Below are 17,180 nucleotides of genomic sequence, written 5' to 3' on the forward strand. Positions count from 1 at the left end.
GCATGACAGTGGCAGAGTTCTCAAACTCTGGTACGGGCTTCCTTTTAGTGGTACGTGGAGGACTCGCTAAATAATTAAGTAATTAAATTGATTTTAATAGGCTAAACCTTTTATTTTTCTTTAATTTTCTAATGTTTGTTATGCATTCTATCATTTGAAGCTGATTTCCTCCCCATATTTGTAAGAGTTGTTGGGGGTGTATCCCGTATTTTGATATCCCAATGTTGACAGGTATAATTTAAGCACTTGCTTTTCTGACACACAAAGCCTACTCTAACTTGCAATACGCAGATCTAATTTGTAATTTAAATATGTAAATCCAATTCATATATTTAAAATATGAAAGTGAAAAAATATATTTTATATGAAAGTGTATTTAATGTTTAATGTTGTGCTTCTATTTTAGGTGTGACTTTTTAACATTCTGTAAGGGGTCTACGGATAAAAAATAGCCATTCTTGGCTAATTCTGGCACATTTTACAGTAATGTTTATTAATGTGCATTGACCCTGTAAACAAATAAACTAAACTAAAAAAATAAATAAATAAATAAATAAAAAATACAAGTTAATGTTTAGATTTCAAAGATATGCAAATAAGTAATACACACATGCAACATATATTTCAAAATTTAGCAAAAAGAGTTTTTGGCCAGCGTGAAAGACGCTCGGGACAGTAGACAGGATTGTTACTGGCCCCTTTCGGCCAGTAACGATGAGCATGTTCATTTTTTCCGGAACCTGGTAACAACCAGTACAATGAAAAGATGGCAACATCAAACTATGAGGCTAAAAGAAAGCGTCTGTTTCTAAAGTCTTGGAAGCAGACAATTACATGGGAACAAAATTAAGAATCTGGCAAAAAAAAAAAAAAAAAAAAGTTGTCGTCAGCTTGGCAATCCATTTTTAAACAAATAATTTAGAATTGCAATAAAATGCCAGCACATTTTCTATACTGCTCTTTCGTTTGCATAAAATCTTGAATTTTTCTCATTTTACATTTATTAACATTTTTAAAATGTTTAAATTCTGGATTCACAGACATTATTTTGCCACATTATTTAAAATATGTGGCTAAGAAATAGCTGTTAACCTTTTTTTTTTTTTTTTGTGGGGCCAGTGAAAACTTTGGCAGGGCAAGTAAAAATCTCAACCACTGGCCTGATTGGCCCACTAGAAAAAATCCTAAGCGTTGAACCCTGTATAGCCTATATTTATAAGGTCCAAGGAACATTCTCAGGTTTTGATGAATAGGCTACTATATAATACTATACTAAATGATGTATGAGTACAGCAGTTTTCGTTTTACTTTTTAAGAACAGTGCCATTTTAATTAACTTTAAAAGCACATTTTAATTTAAACGTTGACCTTTTATTTATTTTTTACCTGTAAGCACAGTGCAGTGTTAATGTTCAAACTATTCATAATGTTTAAAGTGGCTGACAATAATAAATATTCATAATAAGAATGAATCTGTGTTTTTTGACAGAGTCCAACTATTGTGTTTTATGAATGCCTGTATTGCCCCAACCCTAAACCCAACCTTACAGTAACCAGTTTTATTTTATTAATGTCTACTACATCTACAGCAACACAGCCCACTTGTGGCGTAAATCCCTCCGACTTGGAGGTCACCAAGCCTACTTGCAGTAAAATCCCTCCCACTACAGTGATACCTACTTGCACTGTGATGAATTTAGCAGTTAATTTCAGCTTTTTTTACATTACAGATCATTATCAGTCTAGCAATAATATATCTATTTAGTGTTTCACTGTGATCACACATGTCGTTGTTGTTTTATTTTTTAGGGTTGTGTAAGTTGTAACACAATAGAGCCGAATGAGAAGCTGAATCTTCAAACGGACTCTCCAAACCCTCCTGACATCTCCTGTCCACAAGACTGTCCACCACAGGAAAACAGACCCGATACAGACACCTGACATCACTCCAGTCCTCAGCCAATCAGAGCAGCCGCTGGTCCCGCAACCACACAAAGAGCCGATTCCTGTCCGCTCACAGTGAGTCTGTACACTCGCAGGAGATGGACACTTCTCTCCGTTACAGACCATGGACCCAAATTACTGTGAATATCAGACTTTAATTTGGTAGTGATGTTTGTGCTTAGTTGCTCTAATATGTCTTTTTTAAAGCAGTTTTTAAGGGGGTCATGAACTGAGAAATTCAAAATCTATTCAAATGAATTCCTATGACAGGTCAGTGCTCTATTAAAACATCCAGCCAGTTTTAAAATGCTAAATATTCTCTCCAGCTTAAAAACAGACTATTATTGAAGCCAGTCTGACAAAATGACAGGTTATGAATGTGCCTCTATGTAATAGTGTGACTAAGCCCCGCCTCCATAGAAAATCAACACCCACTTTTACATCACTGTCTGTTTAGCTCCATTAAAGTGTAGTGGAAAACATTACACAATAAATACAGGAAAATGTGTGAGGGTGGCTTCTTTTTTCTGCGCAACAAGCGAGTGCCAGAAGCATTAAGTTGCTCAGCGCCACCTTGTGTCCCAGGGTATTTCTGTTTTTCATTAAAGGTGCTATATCGGGGCTCGAAATTGTGACCATTTTGGCCGCATATGCGCCCTAAGTCTTATCAATGTGACCTCAAAATGTATTTGGGAGCATTTGTGCATAAAATTATTTTGTGCGACCAGTTTTTACTGCAAGATGTTCACCACATGCGCGGATTCAGGTGACATTCACGCAGAATGCATCTTTGCACTTGAAACGTGAAACGCAGCGCTCAGGAATGGTTTTAAACTGTCTCATGTCAACTTGCTGCAGTAAACAAAGCCAAATCCGTAATGCTTGCCCCGCCTTCACGCTCTTCTTATTGGCCCATTGCTCTAGAACTGAACGCAAATGGATTGGTTAATATCAGCTGTCAATCACAATCACTCAGTCAATGCCTTCTGGCTTGGGTTGACAGGGAGATTTACAACCGCGAAAATGTAAAGCGCTGAAGATGAGAATGAAAATAACACTGACAGATTTGGTTTTGGAAACCATGCCATCTAAGGTTACAAATAATGACACATATTATTAGTAATCATGTGCTGAATGTTAATCCACCATCTACACTTTTAGAAGAGTGGATAAAATCCATGTAACCATGTATAAACCACAACTTCGACCACCGCAGGACAGTAGCAGCAGTCTCAAAATGAGACACGGATTCAGAGTTAATACAATCCACATGTGGCGGTTTTTAATTTGCAAACAATAGAAATACTACCCATGTAAACATTGTCTGAGCAGTTTACAGTGTCATGCAGAGCACCGCGTCACTCTCTCTTGTTTACCCACAAGATGTTTTTCACCTCAAGCTAATTTTCCACTTGATTATTTGAAAAACATTCACAATTGGAGCAAAGTCCATGTGATCACTGCAAATACGTTTATACGTTACGCTTTATTCTTGCCACCTGTTGGACAATAAACTAATCTACTTGCATTAATACTTTTGAATATTTTGAATTTGGACTGCAGTACCTAGTTCAATCACATGGTAGTTATACTCTATCATACTTAGTGCACCTTTGACTGTCATCAATTGACACAATTGGGGCGAAGTCTGCGTTATTGTGCAAATACTTTGTGCATTTCGCTTCATTCTCAATGCAATCTACTTGCATAAATACTTTCGATTTTAACTCGCTGCTGTTGGTATCGTTAATCTTACATCTTGTGTGTGCATCAAAACAAACCATCCAGTATTTTAAATTTGGACTGCAGTACCTAGTTCAACCACTAGGTGGTACTTACTGTCTTGCGTACTTACTGCCTTTTTAACCGCCATCAAATATCAGCAAGTGATTTTGCATTTTCACTCAGCTCATAAGTAGTAAAAGAATAGCTTGGGCATGAATACCAAAAAAACAAGTCTGCAAAACAATTGTGATTAAAAACTAAAGAACTGAGTGATTAAACAGTCATAATATTCAGAGGTGGTTTTTAATTTGCAAATGTTAGAAATATTACTAATGTAAACATTGTCTGAGCCGTTTACACTGTCATGCAGAGCAGCGCATCACTCTAGTTTACCCGCAGGATGTTTTTCTACCTCAAACTAATTTTCAGGTCAAGTTGAAATATTTGTATTTGTACTAAAGACACGATTGGCGCAAAGTCCATGTGATCTCTGCAAATACATTGTGTATTTCACTTCATTCTTGCCGCCTGATGGAAATTTACCCATGTAATCTACTTGCATGAATACTTTCGATTTTGACTCGCTGTTGTTGGTGTCGTCAATCTGACATCCAGTGTGTAGGTCAAAACAAAGAATCCAGTATTTTGAATTTGAACTGCAGTACCTCATTTAACCACTAGGTCCTACATACTCAGTCCTACATAATGTCCTTTAACAGCCCTCGAATGTCAGCAAGTGATTTTGCATTTTCACTCGGCTCATTTGCCATAAAAAACTGCTTGAAAGAAACGTCCCAGAAAAACAGTTGTGATTTAAAACTAAAGAGTTGAGTGATTTAAGAGTTCTAAATTCAGAGTTGGTTTTTAATTTACAAGCGATACAAATATTACCAATGGTAACATTATCTGAGCAGTTTACAGTGTCATGCAGACCACCAGGTCCCTCTCTAGTTTACCTGCAGAATGTTTTTTTTTTTTTTTTTACCTCAAGCTAACTTTTAGATCAAGTTGAATAATTTGAATTTGTACTAAAGACACATTTGGCGCAAAGTCTGCATGATCGCTGCAAATACGTTGTGCATTTCACTTTATTCTCGCCGCCTGGTGGAAATTCGTCTATGTAATCAATCTACCTGCGTGAGTACTTCCGATTTTAAGTCGCTTCTGTTGGTGTCGTCGATCTTACATCTTGTGCGTGCATCAAAATAAACCATCCAGTATTTTAAATTTCGACCGCAGTACCTAGTTAAACCACTAGGTAGTCATACTCCATCATAGTTTATGCACCTTTGACCGCCAACTAATATCAGAAAGTGATTTAGCATTTTCATCTCAGCTCATTTGCAGTAAAAAAATCTGGTTGGGCATGAATGGCAAAAAAAAAAAGTCTCGGTAAAACAATTGTGATTAAAACTAAAAAGTTGAGTGATTGAAGAGTTATAAAATTCAGAGGTGGTTTTTAATTTGCAAGCGATACAAATATTAGCAATGGAAACATTATCTGAGCAGTTTACAGTGTCATGCAGAGCAACGCGTCATTTCAAACATAGTTTACCCGCGTGATTTTTATAATTTTTTTACCTCAAGCTAACTTTAAATTATTAGAATATGTACTGACGACACGATAGGAGCAAAGTCCGCTTGATCGCTGCAAATACGTTGTGTATTTCACTTCAATCTCGCCGCCCACTGGAAATTCGCCTTTGTTATCAATCAACCTGCGTGAGTACTTTCGATTTTGAGTCGCTTCTGTCGGTGTCGTCAATCTTGCATTTTGTGTGTGCATCAAAACAAACCATCCAGTGTTTTGAATTTGAATTGCAGTACCTAGTTTAACCACTAGGTAGTCATACTCCATCATACTTAATGCACCTTTAGCCGCCATCTAATATCAGGAAGTGATTTTGCATTTTCACTCAGTTCATTTTTAATTAAATTGAGTTATAAGCTTCCCAGTGTGTACGAGACTTTATTTGTAAATACCGTCGAACACACACAGAAGCACACACATTCATAAAAATGCTAAACCGTCGGCCAATCACACTTGTGGGCGTCGACCATGCATATGTAAACAGTGTATTCAGATGAGGGATGTCAAACCTATTATTTCTAAATGCTAAATGTTGATATAAGCGGACCTTGAGAACAGTACAATCTCATAAAACATGCAGTTCATGACCCTTTTAATTAAATATATGTCCTCCTCTGAGCTCAGGAGGGTTTATGATCTTCAGTAGTGAGTTTCTCTCTGACCACTAAATGAATATAAATGTCCCACAATGCCGCAGCATCACTAAAGAACGTCTAAAAGCACCAAAACTGAATGAAAGTCATCGCTGTGGTTTTTAATAGCTGCTTGTTTTGTTTGAGCGCTGCTTGTTTTGCTTTATTTTCCTTTAAGATCCTTTCCTGAGAGATGATCTTCTAATGACTAAATTCGTTTAAGTCAGACACATCATTTGAATGAGGCCTTAAATCTGTTTTTCCTGTCCACGTGTTTGTTCGTTTTCATCTATAGATGTGACTGAAAGATGTCCAGCAAGGGTTTTCTATGGTTTAACACTCTCAGTGATGGTGTAATTCGAAGATACAGACAGATTTATTTTTTTTCTTGGATGACGAAAACATACATGAGTCTCGTTTTTCTTTTTAAAAAGTAATTGCGACATTAGGTCTCAATTCTGAGGGGAAATAAAATCTGAGATATGACTATAAATCAGAAATATTTTAAGATCTGAACCAAGTGCAAGGTGTTAACTTCCATGTTTTGTTTTCCATGCCTAGAGAAGCTTGCATGTTTCACCCAAGTGAAAATTTCAGGACACATAAAAAACACGATAATTTAATAAAGATTAACATAAGTGTGTGTGTATCTAGACTGCCTGACAAACGTCTTGTCGCCTAATCAAGTTTTAGGAGCAGCAAATAATAACTTGACTTCTAGTTGATCATTTGGTATCAGAAGTGGCTTATATGAAAGGCAAGAGCCTCTAGATTACACTTAATTTACCAAAATAAAATATGATCATGTCTTGATTTTTAATTATTGAATTAGGACGGTAAGGTCTGACTTTGCTTAGACGAAAGTCTTGTCACTGAACAGAAATAATGTCCAGTATAGAATATAAAGTCATGCTGCAGTGGAGACAGAATGAATATTGTGTCTGACTCCATCATGAGCTTGGAGGACTGCATCCATACATCTCTGCAATGCCTCAATCACTTATTAATAAAGTCATCTGGAATGGCGAAGAAAGAGTTCTTGCAGGACTCCCAGAGTTCATCAAAATCCTTTGGATTCATCTTCAATGCCTCCTCCATCATCTTACTTCAGATATGCTCGATAATGTTCATGTCTGGTGACTGGGCTGGCCAATCCTGGAGCACCTTGACCTTCTTTGTTGTCAGGAGCTTTGATGTGGAGGCTGAAGTATGAGAAGGAGCGCTATCCTGCTGGAGAATTGTCCCTCTCCTGTGGTTTGTGATGTAATGGGCAGCGCAAATGTCTTGATACCTCAGGCTGCTGATGTTGCCGTCCACTCTGCAGATCTCTCACACACCCCCATACTGAATGTAACCCCAAACCATGATTTTTCCTTCACCAAGACTGATTTCTGTGAGAATCTTGGCTCCATGTGGGTTCCAGTAGTTCTTCTAGAGTATTTGTGATGATTGGGATGCAGCAACAGATATTTCATCAGAAAAATCCACCTTCTGCCACTTTTCCAAATGATCAACTAGAAGTCAAGTTATTATTTGTTGCTCTTAAAATTGGGATTGACGACAAGACTTTTATCAGGTAGTGTATACATTCAAAATGTAATAATTTTGGAAAATAAATTACAAATCTTTTAAATCCTTAAAAGAAAATAATATATATTATATAGAATATCATTATTGTTATTATATTTCTGGTGAATTGTGAGCTGAACATATTTCATGCTCTTCACTAGTAAACTATAAAACTCCTCAAATCCTTCATAAAGTTCTTGGAAAGACCAGCTCACTGCAGCGGTCCACATTTGCACCAGACCTCATTTTTATCATCCTGTGTTTTGTTCTTTATTTATTGATCTGTCGTGTTCAGAAGAATGTGTGCGTGTGTGTGTGTCTGTGTGTGTGTGTCTGCGTGCGTGTTTTCTGTGGTTTTCCCCATTTTCACATCAGTTGTAGTTTGACATAGCCGCTGTCGCCACCCAACACAAAGCTTCTGATCTGTACAGTTTTGTGATCGAAAGATAGATTTTGTACAGTTTTTAGAAAGAAGTGTAAATATCACTATGATGTATTTTACGTAAAAAAAAAAACAAGGTGCAAAATTCAGTAACTATGAAAAAGCCATTTTGTCTCAAATTTCAGGGAACTATTTTGTGACGCCACATGATGACTATGAATAAAGACCACAATGACTTCAACTCTTTTGAAATGTCCTCTTATTTATCCAGTTTGAATTGTGTTTTGTTCCCTTTTAAAGGCATAGTTCATCTAAAAATGACATTTCTGTCATCGTTTAATCATTCTTCACTTGTCACCAACCTTTTTGAGAGTGCTTTCACACCTGTCTTAAATTCAGTTAAATGGCACTAGAGTTCGTTTTCCCACTTGATGCGGTTCGATTGGGCAGGTGTGAATGTAGCAATCACACTCGAGTGCGCAACAAAAGTGGACCAAAAAAGCGAACCAAGATTTCATTGAAGAGGTGGTCTCTGTACACTTTCAAACAAACTCTCAAGTGGTTTGTTTGTGGTCAGAATATGATCCGATTTAAAACAGACCCAACCGCAAAATGTACTTTGCCTTTTTGGTCTAATCCAGCGGCCGTAGCCTGATGCACTGTGCATTATGGAATGTGGAGGAAAACATATTTGTTGACAGTGCTTTACTAACAACTTTAAACAGAGAAAGAGAGAGAGAGAGGGAAAAACATTACCTGATGGATCGTTGGTAATATTTTCGGAAGATGATCATGTCGCAGTTTAGCTAAATTAATTCATGCCTCCTCCTAAAGTGAGGTGCGATGCACCTTCGCCATTTGCAATGCATCAAAACATTGTTTTCCAGCCACAGTTGCGCTTCATTCTCGAAATGTATAGTTTGTCTAAAGTGATGTATACAAGCTATATAGTATACTATGAGCAGGGATACAATCAGCCAGCGCAGTCGTAGCTCCACAGTAAAAAGTGACATTTTGTGTCCGCCAGTTTGTTTATTTGCGGGATGTCCTTTGTCATTTTCCTGCACGTTAATTCTGACCAATCGATAAGTAGTTTAGGAAATACGTTCAATAACGTTTGGCCAATAAGTTTTGGTTCTTTTCAACGGGTTCGAACCAAAGCAATCAGCGTGGTGTGAAAACGACTTAAGACGGCAGAAAAATGCTACAATGTATCATTCGTTGTAGCATTCATTCCAAATTAATGGAACCACAAATGAGAAAGCAGCCGGAGTTTCTTTTTTTCTTTTTAACACAAAATCTTGAACCTATTACCATTGACTTCCATAGTATTTGGGTTTTTTTTTCACCAATGTTTGTCAATTGGTCGCAGTGCTTAACATTTTTCAAAATATCTTCTTTTGTCTTCAATATATATATATATATATATATATATATATATATATATATATATATATATATATATATATATATATATATAAATATTTGGGAGCCCTTGATAGAGTAAATAGTACAGTTTTTTATTTGTAGGTGAACTACCCCTTTATGTTTTTTATATTTTCAGAAAGTGTTTTTCTAGTGTTTATGTATTAATCTGTGTCTAGATTTTATTTTTTAACTACACTCACTAGCCACTTTAATAGGTACACCTGTCCAACTGGTTATTTCACCTGATTTAAGTGACTTTGAATTTGGCATGGTTGTTGGTGCCAGATGGGCTGATCTGAGTATTTCAGAAACTGCTGATCTACTGGGACTTTCATACACAACCATCTCTAGAGTTCACAGAGAATGGTCTGAAAAAGGGAAACTATCCAGTGAGCGGCGGTTCTGTGGGTGCAAATGCCTTGTTGATGTCCGAGGAGAATGGCCAGACTGGTTCCAGCTGATAGAAAGGCAACAGTAACTCAAATAACTACTCGTTACAACCGAGGTCTGCAGAGGAGCATCTCTGAATGCACAACACGACCTTGAGGCAGATGGGCTACAGCAGCAGAAGACCACACCAGGTAAACTGCCACGGAAGATTAAGGCAGTTCTGAAGGCAAGCGTACTAGTAAGGTGTACCTAATAAAGTGGCCGGTGAGTGTAACTTTTTTACTGCTCTGAGCAGGAAATTTTATAAACCTCAAAGTTTTATTCCTCTCATATTCTGAATGTTTTTACTGAGGGATTTGTTCAAACATATTTTGCCTAATTATATTTTACTATACGTAAAAACCCATATATTGTTGCTCTGTTTGCATTTTTATTTCTGTTTTCACATATATGGAGGGATAAATGAAATTCCCAAACTACCCTCAATGTTAAGATTTCACTATAATATGTGAAGATTTTTGACATCAACATTTATGAAATTATTTTTGAACTCTTCTTCATACAATATGCCGGTTTTTGTGTGCTAGAAATGGATGAAAACGAGTGAATATTATTTCAATTGCTTTCTTACACAAATACTTCAACCCTCTGATAGTCTTCGGTCATTTTAGACCAGACTATTGATTTTTTTCTACAATCAGATGGTGCTAATCTGCCTTTTTGGTTTAGTTTTTAAATGGCAGAGTCTCTATTCTACCTGGAAATGCTGCAATAATGGGTGCCACAGTGGCTCAGTGGTTAGCACTGTCGCCTCACAGCAAGGTCGCTGGTTCGAGTACCGTCTGGTTCCGTTTGCATTTTTTGTGCAGAGTTTGCATGTTTTCCCCGTGTAGGTGTTGGTATGCATTTCCTCCGGGTGCTCCGGCTTCCCCCACAGTCCATACACATGCGCTATAGGTGAATTGAATCAACTAAATTGGCCATAGTGTATGAGTGTGAATGTGAGAGCGTATGGGTGTTTTCCAGTACTGTGTTGCAGCTGGAAGGACATCCGCTGTGTAAAACGCATGCTGGAATAGTTGGCAGGTCATTCCACTGTGGCGACCCCTAATAAATAAAGGAGTAAGCTGAAGGAAAATAATTGAATGAATACTGCAATATTTTAAAAATAAATAAAAATAAAATCCATTGTTTTCAATGGGGAAAAAAACTGATGTTATTTACTACATAAATATTTCATTTTACCACAAACCCTTCTCAAAATTAAAAATGCACTAGAATAAATATTATGAAACAAAAATAAATTAGATTCATCTATACTGAAAAACAATCAGTGTGTTTTACAGGCGTCCGTCCCTTTTTGACCCCAAAGACCACAAGTGTGATTCACAAATAAGGATCACCATAAACATACAATTTCAGAGATCTTGCAATCAATCAACTGTGGACTCTAATTGTTTTACTGTTTTATTTTCACCTACAGTCTCTTAATTTATTTGTTTAAATGTATTCAACAAAGTAATGCATGCATAAACATACAAATCCACACTGCTTTATACATATTTACTTTATTTACATCAAAGGTAAAGAGTACAAATAAATAATCAGCTATTTTTTCTACAAACATCAAGATCTTTTTAGTTTTTTCTGCATGTTTAGTGCATTGGGGTGAAGGGCATGAGAGTGTGTGTGTGTGTTGTTGGTATTTTACACACAGTATTTCCAGAAGCACTCTGTGTTGCTGCCGCGTTTGTGATACTGCTTTCTGCTGCCCAGAAAACGACTCCACAGCGGTTTTTCCAGCAAGGCCTGAATGAGAAGTGGATGTTAATATGTGTGGATTGAATTTTATGGCTGTTTGTTGATTTAATGATGTCGCATTTAATCACTCACCTCTTTTACAGCTTGACTGGGGACAAATCCTGCTGTTCTGAGACCTGTGAAGGAGAACAACAACAATGAGAGTGTTACTTTCACTCATGCTCATATTATTCATTCATTTTCAGTTTAGTCCCTTTATTCATCAGGGGTCACCACAGCGGAATGAACCGCCAACTTATTCAGCATATGTTTTACGGAGCGGATGCCTTTCACGCCGCAAACACCCATACACTCTTATTCACACACATACCTGTACCGCAAGTCTTTGGACTTGTGGGGGAAACCGGAGCACCTGGAGGAAACCAGAGCTAACACGGGGAGAACATGCAAACTCCACACAGAAATGCCAACTGTTCCAGCCGAGGCTCGAACCAGCGACCTTCTTGCTGTGTGGAGTTTGCATGTTCTCCCCGTGTTGGTGAGGGTTTTCTCCGGGTGCTCCGGTTTCCCCCACAGTCCAAACACATGCTGTACAGGTGAATTGAATGAACTAAATTGTCCGTAGTGTGTGTGTGAATGAGTGTGTATGGATGTTTCCCAGTGATGGGTTGCAGCTGGAAGGGCATCCGCTGCATAAAACATATGCTGGAGTAGTTGGCGGTTCATTCCACTGTGGTGACCCCTGATAGATAAGGGACTAAGCCAAAGGAAAATGAATGAATGAATGTTTCAAGCAAGTTATAATGGTTAACTAAAAATACTTGTTTTACTTAAAATAAATAATTCATATTTAAATAAAAGAAGATGTTAAAAAATAGAGGATTTAAAAAATGTTTTGAGCTATGTTTGGAAAGAAAAGAAAATAAATAAAATATAAATACTTTTTAAATAGACAGTTAAAAATGGCAAAATATCAGAATTATTTAAAAAATATATATTTTTTTTTAAATAAATTATTTAAACTATTTTAATTGTATCAAATAAAAAAATCATTTATTTTTACTAAAATTATATTTTTCTCTGGACATCAATAAACAACTTTTAACAGATTCACTGTTTTAATGCTACTTTTAAAACCTGTTTTTAAGTATTTACTGAGAAAATGTTTCTAATTTACATTTAATTTAACGTGTTAAAATAAACAAAAAATATAAAGACTATATAAAAGTGTTAAAAAAACTGACAAAAAAAAACTCACTAAAATAAAACAGCTTTTTTTTATTGTTTTCTGTCTCTCTGTGTAATTTTCTGCAACACAGAGAATAATTTTTAAAGCCGTTTATTCTTTTTGGTTTTATTGCATTTTTATTTTGCGTGTGAAAATAAAATGTGAGGGAAAAAAATTAGATTTGAAAAAACGTAACATTTATATTGGTGAGACAGTAGGATATATGCCGAAGCATGCTAATAGGAATTTTAATTTGCCAGTAACCTGGGTTAAGCGCTTCCAGCGAACTGTACGCCAATGCAAAAACCGGCACGTTTAAGGGCTGTTTTCTTTCAAAATCAGCGATCAGTACAAGAAGCACTGCATTAAATTACATTTTCCCCGCCATGTCTTTATAATATGAGCATTTATTTTACCCCAGTATATTCAATGGAGCTTCTGCGCTAGCCTGCCGATTCTGACGGCCGCGTGAGAGTAAACGGCTTTTTGTCTCGTTTTACGCTTGAGCAACTAAATAAATGCCAAAGTTTATTTAACTGAATGTATTTTAATGACATTACAACATCAGTGCTGTAAAAGGAACCGTATAAAATGGAAAAAAAGTTCACAATAACAGGTCACCGGAAGTTTATCAGTATGGAAAACACACTAGCTTGGCATATACCCTGTTGGGGTAGACGTAAAAAAAAAAAACATTTCAGGGTGATTTAATAAATATTATGAATAACACTTGGTATAATTACGTTTTTTTCATTACTGTGCGGGTTGGGTAGATGTTAATAAAATACAATGAATGGCTAATATGATATTCAATCATTTATTTTCCGACGGCTTAGTCACTTTATTCATCAGATGTCCTTCCAGCGGCAACACAGTACTGGAAAACACCCATACACTTTCACATTCACACTCATACACTATGTCCAATTTAGCTTATTCAATCACCTATAGCGCATGTGTTTGGACTGTGGGGGAATCCAGAGCACCCAGAGAAAACCCACACCAACACGAAGAGAACATGCAAACTCCACACAGAAATGCCAACTGACCCAGCCGGGACTTGAACCAGTGACCTTCTTGCTGCGAGGCAACAGTGCTAACCATTGAGCCACCATGCTGCCCATGGCTACTATAATAAATAATATAAATAATTATCTTTAACTTCCAGCCACAACTGTATCCCTTCTAGCAAAAACCCAAGTAAACGGCAAATAAAACAAACAAAAGTCCACATGCAATCAGAAGTAACCATATGATTTTTATGGCTCGCATTATGGTGAACAGTTCAATTCAATTGAACAAAGGGAGCCGTTTTCATTGCATTAGCAAGGGAACTACTGATGCGTTTTGTGTAATGTTTCAATAAGCTTTGTCGCAGCACGACAGTGGGAAATGAAACCGTATCCGTGCTGTCTGGCCCAGTTTGGCACGGAATGGAACGGTTCTGCTTAAAGAACGATTCAGCATGAGAGTGGAAAAGCGGCTAATCTTTAATTGAAATTTGAAATTGCACTATTCCTGTTTGTTTTCAATTCAATTCTCAGATTTAGGTCAGACTTGGGCATTGGGCGTGGCTTACATCCTTAACCACGCCCCTTCAGAAACAAACAGAATTGGTGAGCAGGAGGAGTCTGTTAGGTTGTAATAACTCTCCCCAAACCCTGATCTTTCTGAATAAAACGCCTACTTTACTACATCCAATCAGCTCGCAGTAGAAAAGCAAGCCACGCCCACTGTGTTCTCATTTAACATTTCGTTTCTTTAGGAACTGCGTCACAATACGTAAAAAAAAAAGGTCGCAGCTTCATGTTCATGCGGACTTTAAAGTGTGTTCAAAGGTCATCTAACCGTCACTGCTGATGTCTCCACTGATGAGAGACGGGTAACCGAACCCTGCGGCATCATGGGAGAGATACGCCTGCTCCGAGAAACTCAGCTCCTCTGGATTGAGAGCCTGCTCTTCTTCTACAACAACTGCAGGTGAAGATGATCAATTACAAAATCATGAAACATGCAGCAATCAGTTTCTTCTGTGCATTTGTTGAACACAAAGGAAGATGTGCTGAAGATTGTTGGGGGGAAAAACAGCCATTGACTTTTATAGGATTGTTTTGATGTCAATAGCTGCTTTTCCCCAGCAGTTTTCAGTATGTCTTGTTTGTATTTAACAGAAGAAAGATCTTTGAACCACTCAAGTGTTAGTTAATAATACAGACATTTTCATTTTTGGGTGAACTGTCCCTTTAAGAAGGTATTTGTTGCTGATTTAGGTTCATTTAATTGGTGTATCTTGCTGTAAATGTGGTCAGGTTGACATTAAATCACAAGTTTTTGTATTCAAAATGCACTTTTTAATAAACATGTCTAGGTTTAAGTAAAGCAAATCATGTTCAATTAAACTGTGACTTAAAAATAAATTCATAACTGTCAAATGGTAGGGATTGATATGATTTTTTACATAAATAATTTATTTTTAACTTGAAATGACGTTATCATAAGTAATGCTTTTAATAAATAAATGCAAAAAATATGTTTTCTGTTTAAATACATTTTTTTAAAAAGCTACATATTATTACTGCTTTGTCAATAGATCATCCAAATATGATGCACAAAATTATTATTATCATTCATTTTCTTGTCGGCTTAATCCCTTTAATCCCTTTAATCCAGGGGTCGCCTCAGCGGAATGAACCGCCAACTTATCCAGCAAGTTTTTTACGCAGAGGATGCCCTTCCAGCCGCAACACCTCTCTGGGAAACATCGCACACACATTCTTACACCACGGACAATTTAGCCTACCCAATTCACCTGTACCACATTTCTTTGGACTGTGGGGGAAACCGGAGCTAACGGAGGAAGCTCACATGAGCGCAGGGAGAGCATGCAAACTCCACACAGAAATGCCAACTGAGCCGAGGCTCGAACCAGCGACCCAGCGACCTTCTTGCTGTGAGGCAACAGCACTACCTACTGCGCCACTGCTTCGCCCCATTATTATTATTATTATTATTATTATTATTATTATTATTATTATTATTATTATTATTATTATTATTATATTGTTGTCAGTGTTGTGCTGATTTGTATATTTTGTACAATTTATGATTAAGAAACAGTCATGGTTGTAAATTATATATTAAAAATTTACTTCATGTTGCCAAATAATATAGCCAATGCTGATGAAACACAAATAAATAAACAAACAAACAAACAAACAGTTGTGCTGCTTAATAATTTTAAGATTTTTCTAAAATATTTTCCTCTGTTGAGCAGAAAGTTTCAAATACTAGCTTTTGTTTGACAGAATTAGCCATTGAGGTGAGTAAAATAGTCTTGTTTTTTGGGCTAAAATAAGATTATTTTTCTTACTTCATTGACTTTTTTCTTTATATATTTGGACTAGAAACAAGACAAGTAAGAAAAACACTACAAAATGCTTCTGTAAAAAAAAAGTCAAAAAATATCAAAGTACCACATAAATAATATTTTATAACTCTTTGAAACTGCCTATTTTAGGTTTTGATTCTAAATGTGTAATTTTGGTGACTGTCGCTTTAAATTTAAATGACATTGTGCTCCCAGTACTCTTTAAAAAAAGGCTAGAGCTATAAATGCCTAGGTGGCAGCATAGCAGCAGATTCATATCTCTAATGGCAGACGCCTGCTTTTCACTCAGGGCTGTTCATGCTAATGAGGGAGAGATGGTCACTAAGGGGCGGGGCTTTCCCCCTCTGATGACATGTACAAAGGGAGAACGTCAATCAAAGTAATATACACAGACTATTGCCAAACAACTGTGATTAAACCCCTTATAAGAGTGATTTTTGCATAATATGCCCCCTTTATATCATTTTTAAAGTATTTTAGAACAGCTCAATACAAATGTGCCTTACAACTAAGGATAAAACTTTAGAAAAAATGGTCAGTTAGTTAATAACATTAACGAATTATGCATACTCTTGTTAAAAAAATATTTATTTAGAGTTCAACATTTACTAATACATTATTAAAATCCAAAGATGTGATTGTTAACTAGTCACGGTGAGTTTGCAGGAACTACTATTACCTTAAATTATACATTACATTAACTAATGTTAAAAAAAGATTAATAAACACCGTTGATTGTTTATTCGTGTTAGTAAATACATTAACTAAAAGACCATTATTTTAAAGTGTTACCTAACTAAGTAACTAACTAGTGCTGGGTGGATGCGCGCACTTACCGGGCCTGCCGAAGCTCATCTCCGCCGACTGCACCACCGGGTGACCGAGCAGAGGTTCGAGGACGGTGAGGAGCAAAGCAAAGAGCAGAAGCAGCTTCCACATCATGATGACACCAACAGACACACAAAAAACTGAAGCCTTCAGCCTGGAGTTTCTCCTCAGTGAAACTCCTCCTGGGTTTATATACGCTTCAGAAGTGTCCATGTCATCTCCCTCCTCTGCATATTCTGCGCTTGTAAATTGACAGAGGATGAATGAATGGCTCCATAAAACTGAGAGACAGTGCGTCAGGAACGGGACACTTT

General features: G+C 36.8%; 2 protein-coding genes across 2 annotated transcripts in view; one reads left to right on the plus strand and one right to left on the minus strand.

Moving 5' to 3' along the window:
• Nucleotides 1-17,180, plus strand: part of per3 (period circadian clock 3) — a gene marked incomplete at its 3' end in the record, with an annotated part of 76,442 nt that overhangs the window by 52,592 nt on the left and 6,670 nt on the right. The window contains 2 exon segments of the mRNA NM_131584.3: nt 1,810-2,405; nt 14,242-14,245. Of these exon segments, the coding sequence (NP_571659.3) occupies nt 1,810-1,941 (132 nt within the window).
• uts2b (urotensin 2, beta) lies at nt 11,218-16,999 on the minus strand. The gene is given in 4 exon segments (NM_205591.1): nt 11,218-11,470; nt 11,555-11,598; nt 14,499-14,624; nt 16,875-16,999. Coding segments are annotated over 4 exon segments (378 nt in total). The 5' UTR covers nt 16,981-16,999; the 3' UTR covers nt 11,218-11,368.

Source organism: Danio rerio, chromosome 11, assembly GCF_052040795.2.
Source record: "Danio rerio strain M-AB ecotype USA chromosome 11, GRCz13ab, whole genome shotgun sequence".
Taxonomy (NCBI): domain Eukaryota; kingdom Metazoa; phylum Chordata; class Actinopteri; order Cypriniformes; family Danionidae; genus Danio; species Danio rerio.